The sequence below is a fragment of the Halichoeres trimaculatus genome, unplaced genomic scaffold (assembly GCF_033239565.1).
Source record: "Halichoeres trimaculatus isolate MK-OKI-2021-1 unplaced genomic scaffold, fHalTri1.1 fHalTri1_scaffold_19, whole genome shotgun sequence".
Classification (NCBI taxonomy): domain Eukaryota; kingdom Metazoa; phylum Chordata; class Actinopteri; order Labriformes; family Labridae; genus Halichoeres; species Halichoeres trimaculatus.
In genome coordinates this window covers 18,730,267-18,751,778 of record NW_027437197.1, presented here as the reverse complement: position 1 = coordinate 18,751,778, position 21,512 = coordinate 18,730,267, and the positions used below count along the sequence as shown (strand labels likewise).

General features: G+C 39.6%; 3 protein-coding genes across 5 annotated transcripts; 1 reads left to right on the top strand and 2 right to left on the bottom strand.

Annotated features, from left to right (window-relative positions):
- Positions 1-177: 177 nt before the first annotated feature.
- Positions 178-3,052, top strand: scrn3 (secernin 3). 2 transcript variants are annotated; one of them, XM_074694849.1, is made up of 8 exons: positions 178-382; positions 529-701; positions 800-981; positions 1,063-1,262; positions 1,758-1,970; positions 2,055-2,217; positions 2,304-2,484; positions 2,593-3,052. In XM_074694849.1, exons 2-8 carry the CDS (start codon positions 546-548, stop codon positions 2,752-2,754), a joined length of 1,257 nt encoding a protein of 418 aa, XP_074550950.1. In that variant the 5' UTR covers positions 178-382; positions 529-545; the 3' UTR covers positions 2,755-3,052. The 2 variants fall into 2 exon arrangements, with proteins under 2 accessions (XP_074550950.1, XP_074550951.1); XM_074694850.1 differs by lacking the exon at positions 178-382 and having other exon boundaries at positions 403-701.
- A 20-nt stretch (positions 3,053-3,072) lies between these two features.
- On the bottom strand, positions 3,073-12,754 carry gpr155a (G protein-coupled receptor 155a). Of its 2 annotated transcripts, XM_074694845.1 has the most exons (17): positions 12,462-12,754; positions 11,839-12,269; positions 10,429-10,828; positions 9,946-10,114; positions 9,699-9,854; positions 9,149-9,232; positions 8,947-9,067; positions 8,756-8,840; positions 8,433-8,523; positions 8,115-8,310; positions 6,962-7,051; positions 6,727-6,863; positions 6,346-6,441; positions 6,199-6,263; positions 5,916-6,053; positions 5,329-5,392; positions 4,343-4,512 (listed from the first exon to the last, which is right to left on the bottom strand). In XM_074694845.1, exons 2-17 carry the CDS (start codon positions 12,224-12,226, stop codon positions 4,471-4,473), a joined length of 2,322 nt encoding a protein of 773 aa, XP_074550946.1. In that variant the 5' UTR covers positions 12,227-12,269; positions 12,462-12,754; the 3' UTR covers positions 4,343-4,470. The 2 variants fall into 2 exon arrangements, with proteins under 2 accessions (XP_074550945.1, XP_074550946.1); XM_074694844.1 differs by lacking the exon at positions 5,329-5,392 and having other exon boundaries at positions 3,073-4,512.
- Positions 12,755-15,247: 2,493 nt separating this feature from the next.
- LOC141808670 (lysosomal cholesterol signaling protein-like) lies at positions 15,248-20,522 on the bottom strand. The gene is made up of 14 exons (XM_074695343.1): positions 20,171-20,522; positions 19,511-19,910; positions 19,134-19,302; positions 18,888-19,043; positions 18,696-18,779; positions 18,499-18,619; positions 18,332-18,416; positions 18,152-18,242; positions 17,853-18,045; positions 16,386-16,510; positions 16,170-16,265; positions 16,019-16,080; positions 15,671-15,908; positions 15,248-15,298 (listed from the first exon to the last, which is right to left on the bottom strand). Exons 1-14 carry the CDS (start codon positions 20,520-20,522, stop codon positions 15,248-15,250), a joined length of 2,223 nt encoding a protein of 740 aa, XP_074551444.1.
- Between the last annotated feature and the right edge of the window lie 990 nt (positions 20,523-21,512).

Here is a 21,512-nt window from a genome sequence, read left to right as displayed (position 1 = left end):
AAATTAAATGCTGTTGTAAAAGAAATAAAATGGTGAATGGTGTTCTCAGAATTCCAAGTGAGGACACTGGAACTTGTGTTGCAGACGTACCTTGCTTCTCCTGTAGGCTACTGAAAGGGAAATGGAAAGACATATCCGTATCTAAGAATTTCCTCAATCTTTGGCTATGGTGTTTAGAAAATAGACCGTATGAGACAAACACGCACATATCTATCCAACGTTCACATCTTCAACAAAAATGACTCTGAACTACGAAAATAAAGCCAACTTCAGTTTGGTCACGTGACTGCGTTGTTTCCGTTTCACACTGAACTGGGATTACACTAAAGTACACATGAAAACTTCTATGTTTATAGGGCCCTGAAAATTCAGCAAAACACAGGTAATGTGCCCTTATTGACAGCACGTTCATGATTATCATTACATCACGCAGGCTCATCTAACTGCTTAGCGTTTACCTCTTGCATTTTAATAACAGCTGGTAGCAGAAATACCCTGTCCAGAGTAGTTCTGGTCTGTTCCTTACAGCAATCTGGTATTTCAAAATGTACCCATCCTCCTGTGACACCTTTGTGGCTCTGCCTCCCTCCACTGAGGGTCAGCGCATCATCTTTGGGAAAAACTCAGACAGGCCTTGTGATGAAGTCCAGGAGGTTGTGTATTTTCCTGCCACAGACTATGAAGCAGGGGCAAAGGTGGAGGTAGGTGTCATACAGTTTGTTTTTGTCCAGCCATCTCTATTTTCTCATATTGAAGCAGTATTTTCTTCTTCTATGTGTTTTGTTCCCCGTGTGCACAGTGTACATATATAGAAATAGATCAGGCTGCCCACACGTATGCAGTTGTATTGAGCAAACCAGCATGGCTGTGGGGTGCAGAAATGGGTGCAAATGAACATCAAGTGTGCATTGGAAATGAAGCAGTGTGGGGCAGAGAGAGTTCTGATGGAGATGAAGCTCTTCTAGGCATGGATCTGGTCAGGTAAGGGTTTTTTATTTTATCCAGCCACATCAATGGTCATTTTAGACAAGGCTAAGCAAAATGTTTGTGAACAACTTTCAGACTTGGACTTGAGAGAGCCGATACTGCTGAGAAAGCTGTAGATGTGATTGCTGAGTTGCTGGAGAAATATGGGCAAGGAGGATCCTGCATGGAGGATAAATCTGGCTTCACCTATCATAACAGCTTCCTCATCTCAGACAGGCAGGAGGCATGGCTGCTGGAAACATCAGGAAAGTACTGGGCAGCGGAAAGAGTGGAAGGTAACAGGAAAAAACATTTGACATACCTAGTAAATGGAATAGTTTGAAAGCCTTTACTGTTTAATATTCATCATTATTATGCAATGTTAAATCCTCCAAGAAACAAAGGGGTGGTTTGTTCCTAGGTGGTTTATGCGCAATGTAGTTGGTAGTAATGCAGAGAAAACATTGCCAATGCAGAAAAGAATGGACATTAATTTTACAGTTAAATTTTCATTTGTAAAATAAGTTTGAAACTTTTTGTGTTCTTGAAACTCTTACAATCACAACCTTTACTTTTTTAGATGTACCTGCAGTGAAACAATCATATGGTTTATCCAGCAGAGGGTGCTAAAGGTTATTTATCAAGTGTGAAACATACCTGTCACCAATCCACCTAGTCTCTTTGGTTCATAATTGCAACCCTGAATTACAAAAGAACTTAATGCTGAAGACAAAATGTCTGCATAACGCTTTTAATACTTCTGTAAATCCTTTTGTTCAAAATTTCACCAGCTGGACATCGTAACATCTCTAATGAGTACGATATAACAACCGAGATTGACAAGGAACATCCAGAAATGCGACAGTATGCCAAAAACCAAGGCTGGTGGAATGGAAAGGCTCAGTTCAATTTTGCTGGGGCGTATTCCTATGCAACTCCAGGCCTAATCGAAGCGTCAGGGAGCCGATACTGTGAGGGGAAGAGGATGCTGGGAAAAAGCAACGGTTAGTGGTGCAAACTTAACTCCAACTACCTAAAAAATCACGAGTGTGACCTAGAGGATGTTTCTACATGTGTTAATTTTGCAGGTCACATCACTGCTGAGACGATGATGGATATCCTGAGGGATAAAGACAGTGGCATCAACATGGAGGGGATGTTCTTGGCGACAGGGAGCATGGTGTCAGTGGTACCCACAGATCCTGCTCTACCTGGCGTTCACTATTTCACAGCAACTCCAGACCCTGAGAGGTAAACACTTCAGCTGATAAAGACACATTTAAATTCAAGCTAAAAGCAGATCAGAACAATCTACTCATGTGTCTTTGGTTCAACAGGTCTGTTTTCAAACCTTTCATCTTTGTGGATAACATTAATCCACTAAAGGAGACCACTTCTCCCAGTTACGGGCCAGATGACCCAGTGAAGAAAAAACCCCGCTTCCAAAGCAAACCAAACCGCAAACATGAGCTATTTCTCAAACATGAACTGGTGTCTGCTATCATTGAATCCTACAAGGTTTAACTCTTGAATTCAAACCTGTGATTCATCTATTTACACTTTTTGACTGATGTGGTCACTGCTGAAAATGTACTTACTTATTTTTGTCTTTTTTTTTTTTTACAGGAAAAAGGAAAGAAAATAACAGAAAGAATGAGGAAGCTAGAAAAGGAAAACATGACTAAAATGGAGGAACTTCTTTCCAGTGGGGTCAAGGAGGCTGGTCCTCTGGTGAATCTGTTCTCTGGCTCTGTTAAGGAGGAAATGGCTTTATACAGCAAAAAATGAGACAAGTTACCTGCTAAAACCACAAAATGTAGCTTTATATACAGTATAATTACTATATAATTGTGGTTTACCTAAAGGTAATTAAATTAGTAAATTAACAAATAAGTTTCTTTTTTGATCAGCTCATTGCAACGAGTTCAGGTTCAATTAGCAATCCTGTACTATACAAACAGACTGAACTGTTAATATCTGTGTCTATCAATGACATGAGCTCAGAACAAATTAAATATGTGAGAAATGATCGAATGGATAGCAATAAAATTTATTTTTAAATAAACCAAACATTTACATCTGCATTCTTTGACAGGACAAAATGGCAACTCCAGTTATAACACTTCTTGACACATTAAACTATTAAAATGACTGAACAGAAATTCAACACAGAACTTTGAGATAAAATGTCAGAAATAAAACAAATGGACTACGACAGCCCATTTTTTCAACTTAACACTCACTCAGGTGCCTTTTGTCACTGGAGGTTATCACATTTTTAAGAATTCAACTTAAAATTGTACAAATAAACAAAAATTGACCCTCCCTCAGTGCTGACACCTTAACAGCCCTTGGATCATGCCAACACACAATCACTATCACTTTATAAAATTGTGGTTGTGTTCCTTAATGCCAGTTTTCTTTTGCTGTTAGTCAAAGATACATAGACATATCTTAATTGATTGGTAGTCACATTCGGATACTGCTAATATCCCCACCAGGTAACCTTTAAACTCAGACAGAAGAAGAGCTACGTATGAACAGAAGTACTGTCATATTTTCCCTTTTTTCGTAGTCGATTGTTTTTGGTTCGAGAAATGACGACACACTGAAGTGTTCATGGGAGAGGGATTACTTGCTTGTGTTTTGTAAAGGTACATCTTTGTACATTATGTCCCACGCAATGACAAAACATAAAAGTAATTACAAGTTGAAGTGCATTTACTGGCTGCATACACATATTTACAAATTAGTTTTTTTAAAAGCAGCAAAGTCAAGTTTTAACATTTGAAATGAGTAATGATATAGCCCTTGCTTAGGTTTTTATGGCTATCAGTCCTTTTATACATGTCAGTGTTTAACTACTGGCTTCATGCAAGCAAGGAAGGATTGAAGGATTTAGCTTGCAAGTAAAAATTCAGAGTATATTTCCCTTTCTGCTTTAAGGATGTTGCAGCATATTTTCCACACAGTGAGGCATTACTCACTAGTCACTCATTCAGCTGGTAACTTTTGCTTTTAATTTGGCCACACTAAACATGCCTGTTCATCAGACAGCCCATATTCTTGTGTTGACTGTTAAAGTGATGCAAAAGCTCCACATCTAGACAACTGGCTTGTTGTAGAAATGTAAAGTTTAAAACTACTAAACTAAAACACTATAAAATCTGAACACTGCTAGTTCCCTTTAAGACCGGTCCAATGCCTCTGTGCAAAACAGTGCAAGCACAATTGTTAGATTAAGTTAAGGTATAAGGTCAGTTTTGTTCATCCATGTATGAACTAAAGCTGTTTCCAGTCATTTCTCTTAACTTAAAATGACATTTATCTTTGGTTAAAACTTTAAAATCTCATGTCAAGAATTTATAATATAGGGGACTGTCTTGGAAGCTGTGTTCCTGGTTGATGTGCTGGAGCACACCGCCTTGCTGTAGCTTTGTTCCATACAGTACCGCCTCACCAACGTCCTGAGCCAAGCCCACCTGCTGGAGCCACTCCACAAGTTCACAGCCAAGAAAACAGTCCACCGTTGTCCTCTTCCCACACCTGAAAATTCAAATATTTTTTACAAGTCACAATTATTTTTATGTCTGGCAGCCAGTGTTTTCTGCAGGCAAATTAATATTCAAAACATTTCCTTCACAGGATGTGACTACAGCCACATTAAGGACCAATAAATAATAGTATTAATTTAGATTCAAACATCCTTGTGATCAAAGTCCTCATTTACAATGATGCAGAGCATTAAAAAAACATTAGAGTGCCTGATAAATAAACATTGAAACCTGGTGACACACACACAATTAGTTAAAATCAGACATACTATCAAAGTTAATGTCACAACAAAATCAGTTAAAACAGGTGCAGTCAGAGTTAGGATGTAAAAACTAATGATCTGGAATGACTGAAAGAAACCAGCTTATTCATTTTTAAATGATTTGATGTGAGTTCCAAGCAGATGATGCAAAAAAAAAAAGCCAAAAGAGGATCTTGCAAGCTCAGAATGAACTCTAGTAACCTATAAAGTACAAAGGGAATTCAAAGAGGAAGCATCCCAATAGGTTGTTAGTAAACAAGAGGGAGAGAGGATCATCTAACCATTTTGTACTGGGTGCAAAGATGGGTGTTGTCAGGGGAAAAAAAACAGCATCAAGTAGTTTTGAGGCTGCAGCCAGCGCACACCCGTACAAAATGTCTCCATAGTCTAGCACCAATAAAGAAAGTTGCCTTAACGAGAGTTTTTCTACACTGTAGAGGAGAGTTAGATTAATTTCCGTAGAGAAAAGTCAATCATTACTAATGATTGGAAACTGAAACATGACTTCTAATCACTCCAGATACAGAGATATTTATAACAGTTACCCTCTCAGTATTGGTGAAATCTTTAGATGTGTGGGTGATACTCTTCAAGTTATAATGTGTGGCCCTGGAAAAGAGCATGCATTTAAGTTTATCTGCGTTTAAGACTGAGAATGCTCAGAAAACTGCACATTAGCCGCGGCTGGGTAAAAACCATGCCCTGCATGAAGACGGACTTTACAGCCAGAAAGAGAAGGCACAATATCATTTATAAAAAGAGTGACAGGAAGAGGACCAAGGACAGAACTTTGTGTAACACTGTGTGCTATTTCAACTCGTTCCAGTGTTAGAGTTCCTGAGGCTACACTGCTGTCTGCCTATGAAACCAGTTTCTAGCTACCAATTAGTTAAGAAGAAGAATATAAGCTGAGGAGTTTTTCAGGCTGAAGGATGGTCCTTTTGTTTTAATTAGTTAAACCCAGGCTTTTCCTGTTGCTTAAACTTGTGAGGCAGAAATTAAATCATTAACCAAATTACGCTAGTTGATATTGGTGACAAGGAACCATGCCAGGCCTTAAAGATAGTCAGTATAAGCGAAGAGGCGCAGAAGGAGTGGTCTGCTTGGACAAAATAAAACCTAGTGTGCTCACCTTCTCTTTTTGACGATGTCATGAACACACTGGTCTTGGTGGTATTTGATGAACTGGGTGCAGGTCATCCTAATGTCCTCGGATAAATCAGGCTGCAGCCGCTCTTCTTGTTTTTTTCTGTTCCACAGACTGTAGAGCCTGAACACCATCCACAAAAAACAAAAATATCACCTTTGGATAGTACTGTGATTACTGTTGACTGTAATTTATGTGCTGTATTTACAGTTTACACAGACCAGTGTGTGTTTCCAAGCAGTGTTACTGTACAGTGTAGGATCATTACCTCTTTTTAAACGGCAGTATGATCAAGTGCTTGTCCAGACCAAACAGAGCAAAGGAGAGAAAACCCTTTGACAGAAAAGAAGTTATGACACCATTACTGTGTGACAATGGGCACAAGGAATGTGAAAGTAGTTGCTTCACAACCTACCTGACCATAGTTGGCCACAGCACAGAAAAACTGCAACTCCAGGTAGAGTCGACCAGGAACACGGTTGAAAAGAAGCCACAGGCAGCTGGCCAAATTCTGCCAAAACAGTAATTAGGAGATTTGCTTTGATATATTTTAATTCATTACAGTTAACTTTTTGATGTTTGCTTAAAATATTGGTAATCTCTTCTGATGTAAATGACAACTTTCTTTTGTTATTCATGAATGTGTTTCTTAAGTGAAGCGTTCCACTAATAGTGACAGGAGGAGGAAATAACACTGTTCAGCCATTTATTTCGGATTAGGCTTGTGATGCACTAAATATAATAATGCAGGTGGACTTTGTGCCACTGTAGAAGTGAAAGGTGGTCGTTAACTCACAGCAAGCAAGCTGACAGTCAGAAGTAGACACAGGATCACATGACGGACCACTTGTCTATCTGCACCCTGTTGGAGCTCCTCTGCCTGAACCAGCAGGCAGTCTGTGGATGCACAGTTGATCTCACATGGACCTGAAGCTGACAGCAGACAATGTTAGGAAAAGTGAAAACAATTATGATGCAAACTGAAAAATATGCAGCTCTTCTTTAATGTTACACTTATTGCATGTTAATACCTGTGAGTGTTGTTGCTGTGTTGTTTATATTTGTGCTGATGATCATGTCTGGCATGGGCTGGGTCGGTGCACAGTCACATATGAGGCAGGCTGATAACAGAGTGATAACAGTGAGTGACTCTTGACCTTGTTGCAACAATATCCTATTTATCTCAGCAGAGAGGCAAGGAGAGAGAAACAAAATCCACGGACAACTATTGTAATGAAGCTGAAATAAAAAAAAACAACACGAGTTAAATTAGACTGTCAGATCTTGATAACCATAACATCTCTTCATTTTAATCTTTAGGTGTTTCCCCTTCACCTCTGAGCTAAAATTTGTTTCTCTCATTTACTCATTGATAGGCAACCCTCATTTACAAAGATATGGACAAAAAAAAACAAAGCCTGGTTCCACTTGAGGGTTCTGGAAGTTTTCCATTACCACCATAACTTTCTAGATGCTGTAGAGTGCTCTGATTATAATAATTCTGTCCTCATTTGCTAACATGCAATGTGCATGTTATGTTTTATTTATTAATTTATCAGTTTCACAACAAACTGTTAAAAATGGTGTAAAATGTACTACAGTAGTGAAAAGTATTTGGATTCAAACAATAAAGTTAAAGCTACACTTATGTAAAACAGTCACAAAGAAACCTCCAAAACAGCCTAAAGGGTCAAAGTACATGAATGTCAAGAAGCTGGTGTAACCTGTTCCAGGAGTTAAAGACAGAGTAATTATGACAGTGAGGTTAAGTGGTAACACTCTATAAGGAGCGGTGAGTAAATCTTGTAGAATCAAGTTATTTAAAGGCTTTGGAGGAAATGTTCCCGATGATTATGTCACAATAGTCCAACACAGGCATAAAAACTCCCTTGACAACTCTCCTGAGACAAAATAAAAGAGGTACTGTTTTGTTTGAGCAGTAATAGCCTACCTGTGTTTTGCCATCCTTGTGTGTTCAATTTTGCAAATTCTTACACAGTGAAAATCCATTTTTGCCACATATCTGTGACTCTACAGTGTTTACCTTTGGATCATATAACTGTTTTGGCTTTTTGTCCACTCGTGTAATCAAAATAATCCATAGAGAGACAAACATGACCTGACGTGACAGATAAATCAGTTCATTTGACTTGGATTAATATTAATACTCTTTTCTTCCTTTACCTCTGTCGAGCTGTCCTGATTGATTTACAGGCTCAAATGGATTCTCATTCTCTGGTTCACTGTCAGACACAAGGGCCTCAGAAGAGTTCCCTTCTTGGATAAGTTCATTTTGAGCCCAGCTGCCTCTGCTGAGACACACAAGAGCGCCTCCTCCCAGCAGCATACTGAGACTAGCAACCACAGAGGTGATGATAATCTGTGAGAGAAAACATACACAGACGTTACATGTTTGAAAAGTTCAAAAACAGCCTACACGTGCTTTGACAATAGATCATACATTGCAGGAAACTAGAAAACAATTTCCACTTGTGTTGTTACCTGTGTTTTGCCATAGTAGTATGATGAGTCTATTGTGTCAGACATTATTTCCCCAGAAATGAGCAGCACAGCAGTTGCTAGGGCTGGAATCCTGACAGCAGAGAAGAATGAAACCTTTAACAACTTTGTGAAAAGAACAGATTCAATAAACAAGAATTCTCACAGTTTGTGTGTTTATATTAAACTAAGGCTGAGGTATTCCTGTAAAAATCCCTGCCGAAAAGTCCCAACATGTGAATTCTATTTCAAGGCAGGCACTCTGGTTTGGCAATAGCTTTTGAATCAGTCAAACAAACTTCGTTTCAATTCTGTGAGTGACTCACCCCCAGCCTGCGAGGATCAACATGCCTGGTGAGACTTTCAGATCCTCATATTGCTTCATGAGCACAAGAGAGAGAGCTATCAGACCTAAAACATCAGAATGTTAAGTGCAGAATTAGCAACCAGAGTATCAGGTTTTCAAATGAATTCAAGGATGATGTGGTTGGCGAATTCGTGTTCATTTAGAGCGTACCTGGCCACACATAGGTGCTGTAGAGTGAGGTGCATAGTAATGTGAAAGTCAGGACCTGCCCGACGAAGCTGTCCTCTTTGACTACAAAGTTCCACAGGATCATCCCAATGCAACTGATGAGCTAGAGACAACATTATAAAACTGTTTACATGGGAAGTATCTCCAACAGATAAATTTATGCGGTGCATTTCAGTGTGCTCACCTGTGCAAAGAACAGGTTTACAGCAAATAGATGAGGTAGCCTTTTAAATTTCTTGCTTAAAAACATAACAGTGATCGTCCACACCTGTTGAGAGGGAAAATGTCGACACACTCACATTACACAAACACTGGTAAATAAGTCAGGTGAAAAACACAGCAAACATCTGTTATATATAGACAGGTCTGCAACAGGTTTCATCTGTCTGTAAGGTTTTAATGGTCTGCAGCCACTAGTTTCGGGTTCCCTTATAGTTACGCATTTACGATTAAAGAGGAAGTAAGTCTGTCAACCAGTAAAGCATCTGTTCACTCACACATCCTCTTAACAACCACACTGTTTAGCATTTGAACAAGGCATCCTAAATTGAGCAGGGTTAGTGTAATCTGCCTAGAATGACACAATGCTTGCTAAAAGAGAGGTGTTGCAAGTGTCGCTGTATAACCAGTTGCATCGCTTTGATCACAGATTTCATGCACTGAGAAAAGTTATAACTAATCAGTGATTATTGAAGGTCAGCCGCATGCCACAGTGATCTGTTATTTTGTCTTACCAGTGCCACTAAGCTCACTATGCTTATGTCAAAGGTGACGTTCTGCAGTGAGTTCATCAAAGGCTGCGGATCCATCCAAGGGATTGTTAGTAACCAGGCAGACACGTACATTATCGGGGCTGAGAGGAAAGTGCTGATCACCATCCCAGAGGTTACCTGACAGGAAAGAGTGACATAAATTAGAGAGTTTCAGAGTAAAAAATGCCAATGTGCAGTTACAGGTTGGTAAAAGATCTAAGCAACTCACAACTTCTAGCTCTGCATTGTAGTACACAGCATAGATGGCCACGCTTGGTGCAGTGGGAAACACTCCGTAGATAAAAGCATAATTGGAGAGGCTTGAGTGGTTTAAGGCACTGGTGTTGCTATTGTCCAACAGATCCACCATGTCCTTACAGATCAGGGGCATTAGCAACCTGAAAGTCAAAAGATCATTGTTACATTGATTGACTTCAGGTGATGCAGTGCAGCTAAATTATTTTATTGCACTCGCTATCATTGTTCTACACACTCCAACGCAAGTCAGCCATGAGGTAAAAGGTTTGTGGTCAGAAAAAGACCTGAGTCATCCAAACCATCAGCTCAAAACAACATGCTGGGAGACCTCGACAAAGTGCTGACCTGCCAATTCTGCACAGTCTGAGAGCATGTGTCAACATGGAAGAGGTCATAACCCTTAAAACAACTCAACATATAGAAAATAAGTGTGAAGGCATTTGTTTCTACTCACAGTTTAGCTGTAAGAAGTAATATCAGTGTCACGACTGTGGATCGGCTGAGCTTCTTCAACTGGCCCACCATGGACAGACCCAAATAGAAGAGAGCTGCACCCCCAAAAGAGTTAGCCAAACCATCCACAAACTGAGCCATGAAGGCAGGAATTTTCTGATGCAGGACAAAGTGGGCGATGAGGCCAATGATAACCATGAACACCATGGGGTTCTTCAGGACTTGTAGACATACAACCCCCATTATCATGAGTTTGCTCTGCTGGTGGTTCCCCTGGCTCTTCCACTTCTGGATCTCACAGAACACAAAGCCAATGGGATTTAGAAACATCAGGGACACAGGTGCAACCAGGTAGATGTACTGAAGGTACTCCGGGTATGTGCTCTGGTACAGGGCCTCAACTGTGGAGAAAAATGAAAGAAGCTCTAATCTGTTAATGAACATTTATGTTACAGTTTAGGTCTCTTTCGACTTTAACCATGACTTCTAATGGTTTGCAATTTTGGTGTAGAAACTGAAAATATGATTGATCACTAAAGTGAAAGAAAAACAAAGACACTTTAAAGAAGTTTCACTGTGTGGCGGATTTTCAAACTTGATTCTTAAAGGCCCTCTTGTACTTCAAGCTGTGTTTGGTCATTAAACTGCAAAAGAGTAACTTCAGTGACAGAGTGTACTGCACCTTATTCTTCATAAGACCTTTGGCTGACAGCAGTTCTTTGTAAAACCAGCCCCTGAGTTGAACACGTTCACTGACAACACAGCAGCTATCGGCATCAGTAAAGTTTATTTCATGTAATAAATCTTTTTATCTTCGTAACTCTAATGAGAACTCTAATGAAGAGCAGCACTATATGTCACTACATAACACTTTAAATGCTTTTATTGCACTTTTTTTTATAAAGGTGACATCATTGTAGCTTATAGTATTTGATTTTTATGTTATCAGGATGTATTGTTTCTATCTGTATTTTGTATCTTTTTCTATTGTTTTAAACTCTGTTCTGACCTCCAACACTGCCCCTTTAAATAAATAAAGAAATAAAATAAACCTTTTGAAACTGACACCTGTGGATGGTATATTAGGTTTGTAGGTTACTTCTGGTACAGATTTCACTCATCGCTTTCACAGGTCAGCATAATCAGAGTTGCGTTTGTTTCTGTAGATCCTCTCACCTGATAGCAAATATTGACAGTGGAAAAGTGAACACACCTCGCTGTGGGAACATTTTTTGCAATAGTACAGTGTTGATACATAAGGGCTCTAAAGGCAGGGATTTTTAAGTGTTTGTTGTGCAACAAATGGGTAATTACATTGTGGTTTGATGTGAAACAGGGCAGCATGCTTACAGTTTCAGCAGTGGATGGAAGCACTGTGTGTGGCAGGTTTACATGCATTAAGTGTACTTACCAATGGGATATCCCAGAGCAAAATCATTGCTTTGGGTGGCGAATATTGAGAAAATCCCAGCCTTGCTGAAGCGTTTCTCAGGACTGGATACTATCAGCGTGAGGACGCACACAAGGCAAAACACACACACTTTGGCGATGAGGATGCTCCACAGGAAAGGCCAGATGACATTACCAAAGTCCAACAGGACCATGTTCTTGAAAAGCAGTGCTGGGAGGGCAAACTTGGAAACAAAATTTCCCAATCCTTTGGCTTGAGTGGATGTGATGATGTTTGCCCTCCCTGCGATGTATCCGCACAGTGTGATCCCAAAGCACTCCAGGAGAGCCGGGAAGAGCTTGTCGATGGACATGGTGCCCGGAGCAGCAGTGGGGTTTGGGTCCTCCATCTCATATGAAAAGTTGAAGTTGATGGTTCCGCCCAGATCTTCCCTGAAAAGTCAGTGGGCAGCTGTCATTCAGCTGCCTGGGCTGTTGACATGTTTATGTAATGGTCATATACAATCACAGAAGTTAAACGGTCAACAGTAAAACGTCAGCGAAAGTCCACTGCTTCATATAGCTTCGATCAGACAATCTTTAGGCAATATTTAACTTTCTTACGGTTGTTAAAGTCAAACTCACCTCTGAGTGGGATTGTGTCCTCTCTTGAACCATGTGTCAGTCAAGCTTCAGTAGCTGTTAGCGAGCAGGCTAACCAACCTCTAGGCTCAGGGCTGAAGTGATGAAACGGCACCTACGCAGCATGTCCAACGTCTACTTTAGGCTCAGTGTTCACGCAACAAAACTTCAACATGGTCGAGTGTCGGGAAACCGGTCGTGTCGGTCTGCGTTTACGGTTAAAATTGAACGATACATTGGTGTTACTACAGTTCCCACCCAGCAACTTTCATAAGCACTTATTAGTCAGTGACGCATCCACCAATCACATGTTTCAGGCACGGAGGGGGCGGGGCTGCTTTATCTATAATAAGCGCGTGCTCAGAGTAAAGCCTACTTCCGCTTGTAAAAGAGAACAGACTTACGTAATAAATTAAATCAATTTTATGCTAATTTATAAATTTGTTTTATTTTAAAATTATCTATTCATCTATCTAATGAAACAACAGAAGCAAAAGAACAATTTTAGTTTAAAAATCTTTGAATGATGCAAGTTTTGCCAAACTTTTTTGATGAAAACATACTAAGACGATGCCATGACAATATGAAGAGGTAAAAAAAAAAAAAAAAAAAAACTAACAAAAGAATTTTAACTACTGAGGAGATGATCAGGTCAATGATGGCCCCTCAATCTTGTGCTTAAAGCCTTTGTCCACAGTCCCTATACATCTATAACCTGATCCCAAAACTAGGTGATAACAAATGAAAAACATTACAAGTATAGTTCTGAATTAAAGTCTACTTTTGGTTTTTCTTTATGTGTCAAAACGTTGGGTTACTTGACGTAATCCCCGTTTTTTTTTATAACAGAGTGAGGTGTTTCACAGTATATGATCAATTTTGATGTTTACATGTTATACATTATCTGTTATGTGTTTGTTCCTGCATGTATGTCAATGTTATCTCTTTGCAAGTCTCATGGATGAGTGGCCGTTGTGCTACTTGTGTCAATGCTCACAAGCCATGCATTCATGCATGTTTTATAACATCAGTTAATATTGACAGTAAAGCCCCCTGGAACAAACAGAGTTATGCAGTATGGGATCATACAAAGATTAACATAAAGTTTGGTTTGAGCTGCATAACCCGGAAGAATAGGTCAGAGCCAGCCTTTCCATTTGCATTTGACTGTCAAATAAGGGGTTGAATGAAAAACAGTGAAACACGGTGGTTAATATTATAGGAAAAACAGGTAGGTGTAGGTCTAAATGCTTCACATCTTTTTCTCTGATAGATCCTTATTTCCTTACTTGTCAGGGGAGTGTAAAGCTATCCCAAACAAAATACTTAATTTAAAAGTCTATTAAAGTTTCAGCTTTCAACTTTCATAAATCTGAAAACTTTACATAATGTTACAGAACTTCTAGTCTTTTCTGTTGAAGTCACATATATTCAAAAGCAGTCAAGACAATATTGAGCAAGACAAGGGAAAAAAACAGCAAGCAAAAGCAATTGAAGAAGGATTCTTCAAATACCACAAAGAAAACAAAGACTTGAAACATGTGTTTGCAAACGTGAGGTGGTGCAGGGCAAGAAACCGGTGAGTCAAAATGGCAATAACTCCTCAGTGAGGGGTAAACAGTTTATGAAAGAAATTGAACAAGGAAAGTGTGAAACACAGGCTTTTAGGGAATGTTCTGCTGTGTTAAATGACCTGCAAACATTCCAAAAGTAGACACTAAGCCATGAACGCACACAGCAAAACATAATCCAGATTTATTGGGGGCAAGAAAAATTCGGACATTGTAAAATTCTGAGATTCTATTTGAAAAAAAAAAAAAAAGTCAGAAATAGATAAACAACATACACATTGCCAGAAAATGTAAAACGAAAAAAGTCTATAACCACTAGATGGCAGTATAGCACAGAGAACAAGTTATTTCTGACCAGTAAGCCCTAAAACCAAAAGGATTGATGTCATTTCGTTCCCACACTGGACCGAACTACACACCCAATGGGTGAACCATCTTAAACCCTTCTTCTTACATAGTTATTTGTTTAAAAATTGCCACAAGCAATATGAAGTTGTTTTACGAAAAATATTTCTAATCAGGATCAAATTTATACCACTTTTCCACAGCCTGTAAATTACTGAAGGGATCTGGGCTGATTAAAAATAAATGGGGAATGAAACCTTTACAAAACAACCTTATGTCAGTGTCCACTATGTAACTGTTTAATAATACTGCCGGTCAAACAATTATACAAACTAAACAGGTCTAATTCCCCTGCAGACTGGATGATATGTTGTAACTAAAGAAAGTGGGTCAGTGGCTCTGTTTAATGCCAGGTCACTACACAGAAGATCCCCAAGTTTGGTCCTCAACACAGAAAAGCTAATAAGGTGAGTTAAATTTTGTCCAATGGGAGTTATCATTATTTTACAGGGCATTGAATATCCTCGTACACCAAGTCATGACCCCCGCAATGAGTATTTTTGGTAGCTGCCACCAGGGGGAACTGTTTTTGACTTATAAATCAAATATTTTTCCAGTTTGGAGTTCACCCTAGTTTTTCCACAACACAATGACCAGGTTGTTCGCTCAATAAAAGAAAATCACATTAAAAGATTAGGCAGCATTGTTAGTTGTCGTTCAAAGAAAAACAGCACAAAGAAAAATGCTCTCGTCACCACCGCAGAGGAAAATGCAAAACATGTTTTTGTTGGGAGAGCAACAATGATAGCGGAGACCGACATCTTGTTCATACTCTGTCAGCAGTTCTGTCAAAGACTGACATCAAGTGATGGATTACACATTAAAGCGCAGGCTGGCTTTGAGACATGACAACACAGGAGGACTCTGGGTAATGAGACAGACACACAGTGAGACATATGATAACATGAGTGTTAAATCCATTTATAGAAGAATTTTATCTTATTTTAAGATCATCAAAAATGATAGCTGAATCATCACACTTATCATTGCAACAGGTATCTTGATTACCTCATTTTACATCTCCAATCAACAAATCAGGCCTCTCTTCTTCACTTCACTTCACAGTTAATCTTCTCTGGCTAAGTTCTCTCGATCAATATGTTTCATTTTTAGCCTCTTTTTCCTCTTGCAGTCCTTCTCTTGATGTGTTGCCTCACTTTCACTAGTTCTTTGTTCCTCCTTGGCTGGTGGTTGAACAGGTATTGTGGATACAGGAGACAGATAATGGATCATCACCTTTTTATTCTCTTGTAGCTGGCTTTTTGATGAACCAGTCAGCAGTGTTTTTTCTCCCTTTTTCTGCTCCAGATCCTTCTTCCCGAGGATTCTGCTCGTCAGTCTCTGTAAATCTGGGGTGCTTTTCACTGGCGTTCCTAGCATAGGGCCTTTATTGACTCTTCTCCTCTTAAATGCCTTGTTAGCCCATCTCCGCTTAGCAGCCATGTTAGGCCCTCTGAAGTCTGATTTTCCAAACCTGTTATCAATGGACACAACATGGTTTTAGCGGTATGAAGCACAGAGCATCCAGTATGATGTGGGAATATATAAATAAACACACTTTCGTCAATGAGAAATGTTTATTACCTTTTAAAAAGCAGTGTCATCAAGTGCTTGTCCAGACCAAATACCGCAAAAGAGAGAAAACCCTGAGAACAGAAAACATGTTATGACAAGGGAACATATAACAGCAAATGTCATCAGTCTTTGTTCTTTGAATAGTATCTTGATCACTAACCTGTCCAAAGTTGACCACAGCGCAAAAAAACTGTAGCTCCAAGTAAAGTCTACCAGGCGAGCGGTAAAGGAGCCACCACAAGCAGCTGCATAGGTTCTACCGTAGTGAGCATTAAGACAGGTGTATGTTAAAAAACGTAAGGTCAGAGATCAGCCCAGGTGTTTGTATCTGATTATACTTGATGTTATAATGCAAAGATGATAGTGGTTTACTTACAGCAAGCAGGCTGACAATCAGGAGCAGACACAAGATCTCATGCCGGGCCTCTTGCCGGTCTGAAATCTGCTGGAGCTCATCCACATGAAAGAGCAGGTAGTCTTTGAAAGGGAACTTGCTCTGACCTGAAGGTTGCAAACAGGCAAAGACCATGATTTACTCATATATATATATATATATATATATATATATATATATATATATATATATATATATATATATATATATATATATATATAAACTGTACATCTTGTTGTTATTTAAAATATACATCTTGTAGCATTTCTTCGGTTAAAGTGATTGTGTTATATTGTTGAATTCTTGCTTCTTGTTGTTCAAAACCAAAATAGTAATTGGTTTGTACAGCAAGAGCAACACCAGGAACAGCCTCACTACTCTCATCATGTCTATCAATCAACTAAAAAAATAAAGCTGGCCCTTTATTAGTCATATTTATTGATTATTATAGCTAATATATATTATTATAATATATAATAATATATATATATAATAATATATTTATATTTATATATATAATATATATATTATATTTATATTATTTATTATAATATATATAATAATATAATATATAATATTATAGCTTTTTTTCCGTTGCTAGGCGCTACCCAAGTAGCTGCCTGTTGCAGCAGCTCTCTCGTCTTTGTCCGTTTCTTGGAATTTTTTTCGTCTCTTTTTCGTAATCTTTGTATTTGGAGTGGATCATCACTTTGTATGGTTCATTGTCGGTCACGGACACCAAACTTTTTGTGGCTTCGGCGATATTTTTGACTACTTTTCTCCTGTGTTTGTCTGGAGATCCTACATGTAACTATGGCTGCATTGTTTACATGCAAACTCAGCTGTTAGCAGCCTGTAGCATGCCAATGCTAACTAGTGAAGGGCTTGATGATTTTCCTCGAGCTGAGGAGGAGGAGGTGAGGACGACGTGCTGGTTCTCGGGTGTGAGCTGGGAGATGACAACGTGGACCTGTCCTTCCATCCATCGTTGTTGGGAATGTGGGATCCAGCTCCGGGGGATGGACGAGCTAGCCGTGCTAACCCAGCGGCATCGTGCTGTTCACGGACGTGGCTAACGGAGCTGACATCGGACGCCGGCGACACATCGGAGGAGCTTCGCCTGCTGTGAGCAGACAGGATCTAGGTGACAGAGACTGAACGGACTGCTGGGGAGGCTCAGTCCTGGACCCTGTGGAGGTGGAGACTGGCTGGGCTGGAGAGTGGTGGACGAGTGGTGGACGGGATGTCGTCATCTAATTTCTTATGGACCTTTTTGCACTTTCTATATTCTTTCTTACTTTTGTTTTCTTAAATGCTGCGGTGACTCCTGAATTTCCCCTCGGGGATAAATAAAGTATTTTCTATTCTATTCTATTCTATTCTAATAAAAAACAAATCGCTACTGTCTCTGATAATTTGCGTATATAATAGCCTATTGAAGAATACTACCTTTAAAGAGCCCTCCAAACGGGTTCACCAGCACAAATTTAGTCTTGGTTTCTGTTTTAACTTCAGGCACAAGATCTTCAGAGCTTCCTTCTGGGGAAATTTCTTTTGGGGTCCTGTTCCTTTTACTGAGACACAGTAGAGCGCACCCTCCCAGCAGTATACTGAAGGAAGCTACCAGGGAAGTGCAGATTATCTGTTCAAGGGAAGACAAAAAGGCTTGTATAAGATTAAAATATTTACTTTTTCTCAACAGTTTCTAGTGTCACTATCTTGCACTCAAAAAAAAAAAAAGTTGTCACCTGTGATTTGCCGTAAATGAATGAGGAGTCAATTGTGTCAAACATTTTTTCCCCGGAAAATAACAACACAGCAGTGACAAAGACTGGGATCCTGTTAGAGAAAAGAAATGCATTACAGTTTGTTTGGGGATTCATGTTATTGAGCCAGTCATAACCGCAGTAAACCTGCTCAATACTTACCCCCAGCCTACGAGGACAAAGTGGCCTGGTGAAACTCTCAGATCATCATACCTCTTCAAAAGCACCAGAGAGAGCGCTATCAGAGCTACAAAGACAGAATGATGAGTAATCAAACCCTTAATGTAAGGAAGGTTGCTGTGACTGTGGAGTATACTGTACCAGCATACCTGGCCACACATAAGTGCTGTAGAGAGCGGTGCATAGTATGGTGAAAGTCAGAACCTGCCCAATGTCGTTGTCCACTGTGATCATCAAGTCCCACAGGATCATTCCAACGCAAGTTATAAACTACAGACAGTATCATAACAAACAGTTAGAGAAGAAAAGTTTCTCAAGAAGAAGATTCATGTGAAAATTTGCTCACCTGTGCCAAGAAGAGGTTGAATGTAAACAAATGTGGTATTATTTTGACTTTCCTACTCAGTAAAATAACGGCTATTGTCCACATCTGTAAGAAAAATGGATTTCAAGTTACTTAGATTTTTTTGCATCCAGAAAATCAGGGATTACAAATTCAACTAAACTGCATCTGAGCTGAAAAGTTGCTGTAACTCACCAGCAAAACTAAGCTCAGTATGCTTATATTGATGGTCACACTCTGCAGTGAATTTGTCACAATCTTGGGATCCATTTGACAGATTGACAGTAACCAGGCGGAGACGTACATGATCGGTGCTGAGAGGAAAGTACTGATCACCATCCCAGAGGTTACCTGTATGCAGAGTAAAAAAAATCATGAAGGAGAAGTTCTTGGGGAAATCTGGCCCAGAAAAGAGGTTTGTAAAAGATGCAAACAACTCACAACTTCCACATCAGCGTTGTAGTACACAGCATAGATGGCCACGCTTGGTGCAGTGGGAAACACTCCATAAAGGAAAGCATAATTGGAGAGACTTGAGTGGTTTTTAGCGCTGATGTTACTATTATCCAAGTGCTCCACCATGTCCTTGCAGATCAGGGGCATCAGCAACCTGAAGGCCACATCAGAGGGTTGTTATTTGATACCATCACTCTTTAGGTTGGAGGGATTGTGGTCTGAGAAAAGCCTAACTCAAAACCACTAAAACAACATGATAGAGTCATTTGACAACTGGCCGACCAAAAGGTCTCCTTCATAACAGAGAATTAATTAATTGTAGAATATGATACCTAGGTTAAGTATGGGAGTCTTTTACTCACAGTTTCGCTGTTAGTAGTAGTGTAAGTGTCATAAATGCAGATCTAGTTAGCTTCTTCAGCTGGCCCACCATGGACAGACCCAAATAGAAGAGAGCCGCACCCCCAAAAGCGCTCGCCAAGCAATCCACAAACTCAGCCATGAAGGCAGGAATTTTCTGATGCAGGACAAAGTGGGCGATGAGGCCGAGGATCACCATGAACACGATGGGATTCTTCAGAACTTGTAAAACTACACATCCTACGGTCACAAGTTTACTCCTCTGGTGGTCCCCCTGGTTCTTCCACTTTTGGATCTCACAGAATACAAAACCAATGGGATTCAGAAGTATCAGGGACACAGGTGCAACCAGGTAGATGTACTGAAGGTACTGTGGGTTTGTGCTCTTGTAGAGAGCCTCGACTGTGGAGACAGAGGAAGATAAAAGTCAGATTTTAATACTGGTTACAGTAGAAGAAACATACATACAGTGCTCACTCAGAGTAGGGTTTTTTTTTTTTTCAGGCTGACAGTTACACCTGTCAATCAAACAGGGGCCAAACTTCATGTAAATACTTTAGGTCTTAACCACAGGTTTTACTTATAAGAGGATCAGTGTGGTGTTTTTGTTAAACTCCTCTGGTGTGAGAGCAGAATAATAGGATAACAGGTTTTATACTCACCTATGGGATATCCCAAAGCAAAATCGTTGCTTTGGGTGGCGAATATTGAGAAAATCCCAGCTTGGCTGTAGCGTTTCTCAGGACTGGCAACTATCAGCGTGAGGACACACACAAGACTAAACACACACACTTTGGCAATAAGGATGCTCCAAAGGAAAGGCCAAACCACATTTCTCAAGTCCAACAGGACCATGTTCTTAAAGAGCAGTGCCGGGAGGGCAAACATGGACACAAAGTTCCCCAGTCCTTTAGCCTGTGTGGGTGGGATAACATCCGTCCTTCCTGCGATGTATCCACACGTTATTATCCCAAAGCACTCCAGGAGAGCTGGGAAGAGCCTCTCAAAGGACATGATGCCTGGAGAAGAAGGTGAGTCCAGATCTGTACCCTGATGAAAGTTGGTGTCAGCAGGCTGCTTTCATGCCTGCTTTGCTGCCTGTGGAATTCAAGAGTTACAAACATTGAAAGAAAGAAACAGATTGACCTGCAGTCCTCATGTATCATAAACAAGTCAATCATTTTCTAAACTTCAAGAACTATACATTCGTAAAAACTGTTAGGTAGATACAATTCTTTTTCACTGGTATTTCACTCACCTCTCAGCGCGCTCATGCCCTGTCTGACTCAGTGTGCCAGCCAAGCTTTGGCGCAGAGGGATCTGAGCGTTTTTATTGGGTCAGCGCCCCCTTATTCTTTATCCGGATCACCTTGCGAGTGAGTGGCTGAGCAACAAAAAGAAACATATTTTCCTTCACACAATCAGAGGGAAAAATCAGGTGATGCAGCATCTTTCTAACAGAAACACTAAATATGATAATTGTTGCAATGGAAACACTTCCCCTTCACAATGAAAATGTCACGTTGGTAAGTAATCAATTTTATTATCCTTTTTTAGTTATTCATTTGTTTGTTTATTTATGTATAGAATAAGACAAAAATCAGATATAAGATGTAAAAAGTCAGAATGATAAATTCAAAGGTTGTGCATGAAGTAAAATAATATAGGTCTGAATATAGACTCTAATGTTGAAATTAAAACGCCATGTTTTTTTCCTTTTTCCTTTAATTCAAATTCACATTTTTAAATTGTTTATTTCAGTTTATACCAAAACTGACTTTTTTGTTACATAATTATGACTGGTATTTCAGATTTCTGAGGCCATTTTCTAATTTATTTGTGTTTTGATTGGTGTATTTGTTTTTTTTCATCCTTGAAGATTTTGTTGCTTTGTGTATCGATAGCCCACAGCGTTTCATGTTGTTGAATCACTTCCAAAAAGTTATAAAAACTCCTTAAATCACTTAATTCTCTCTGAGCTTTGCTCTGGGGCCACCCTGGCCC

Coding starts and splice junctions, on each gene's coding strand:
- scrn3 (XM_074694849.1), top strand. CDS start 546: ATGTACCCATCCTCCTGTGACACCTTTGTGGCTCTGCCTCCCTCCACT. Junction 702..799: donor AAGCAGGGGCAAAGGTGGAG/GTAGGTGTCATA, acceptor CCGTGTGCACAG/TGTACATATATAGAAATAGA. Junction 1,263..1,757: donor GGCAGCGGAAAGAGTGGAAG/GTAACAGGAAAA, acceptor AAATTTCACCAG/CTGGACATCGTAACATCTCT.
- gpr155a (XM_074694844.1), bottom strand. CDS start 12,226: ATGGAGGACCCAAACCCCACTGCTGCTCCGGGCACCATGTCCATCGAC. Junction 10,115..10,428: donor TTACTTCTTACAGCTAAACT/GTGAGTAGAAAC, acceptor TTTGACTTTCAG/GTTGCTAATGCCCCTGATCT. Junction 9,068..9,148: donor TAAACCTGTTCTTTGCACAG/GTGAGCACACTG, acceptor TGTTGTCTCTAG/CTCATCAGTTGCATTGGGAT.
- LOC141808670 (XM_074695343.1), bottom strand. CDS start 20,522: ATGTCCTTTGAGAGGCTCTTCCCAGCTCTCCTGGAGTGCTTTGGGATA. Junction 18,046..18,151: donor TCATTTACGGCAAATCACAG/GTGACAACTTTT, acceptor TCCCTTGAACAG/ATAATCTGCACTTCCCTGGT. Junction 16,266..16,385: donor TGATTGTCAGCCTGCTTGCT/GTAAGTAAACCA, acceptor TCACTACGGTAG/AACCTATGCAGCTGCTTGTG.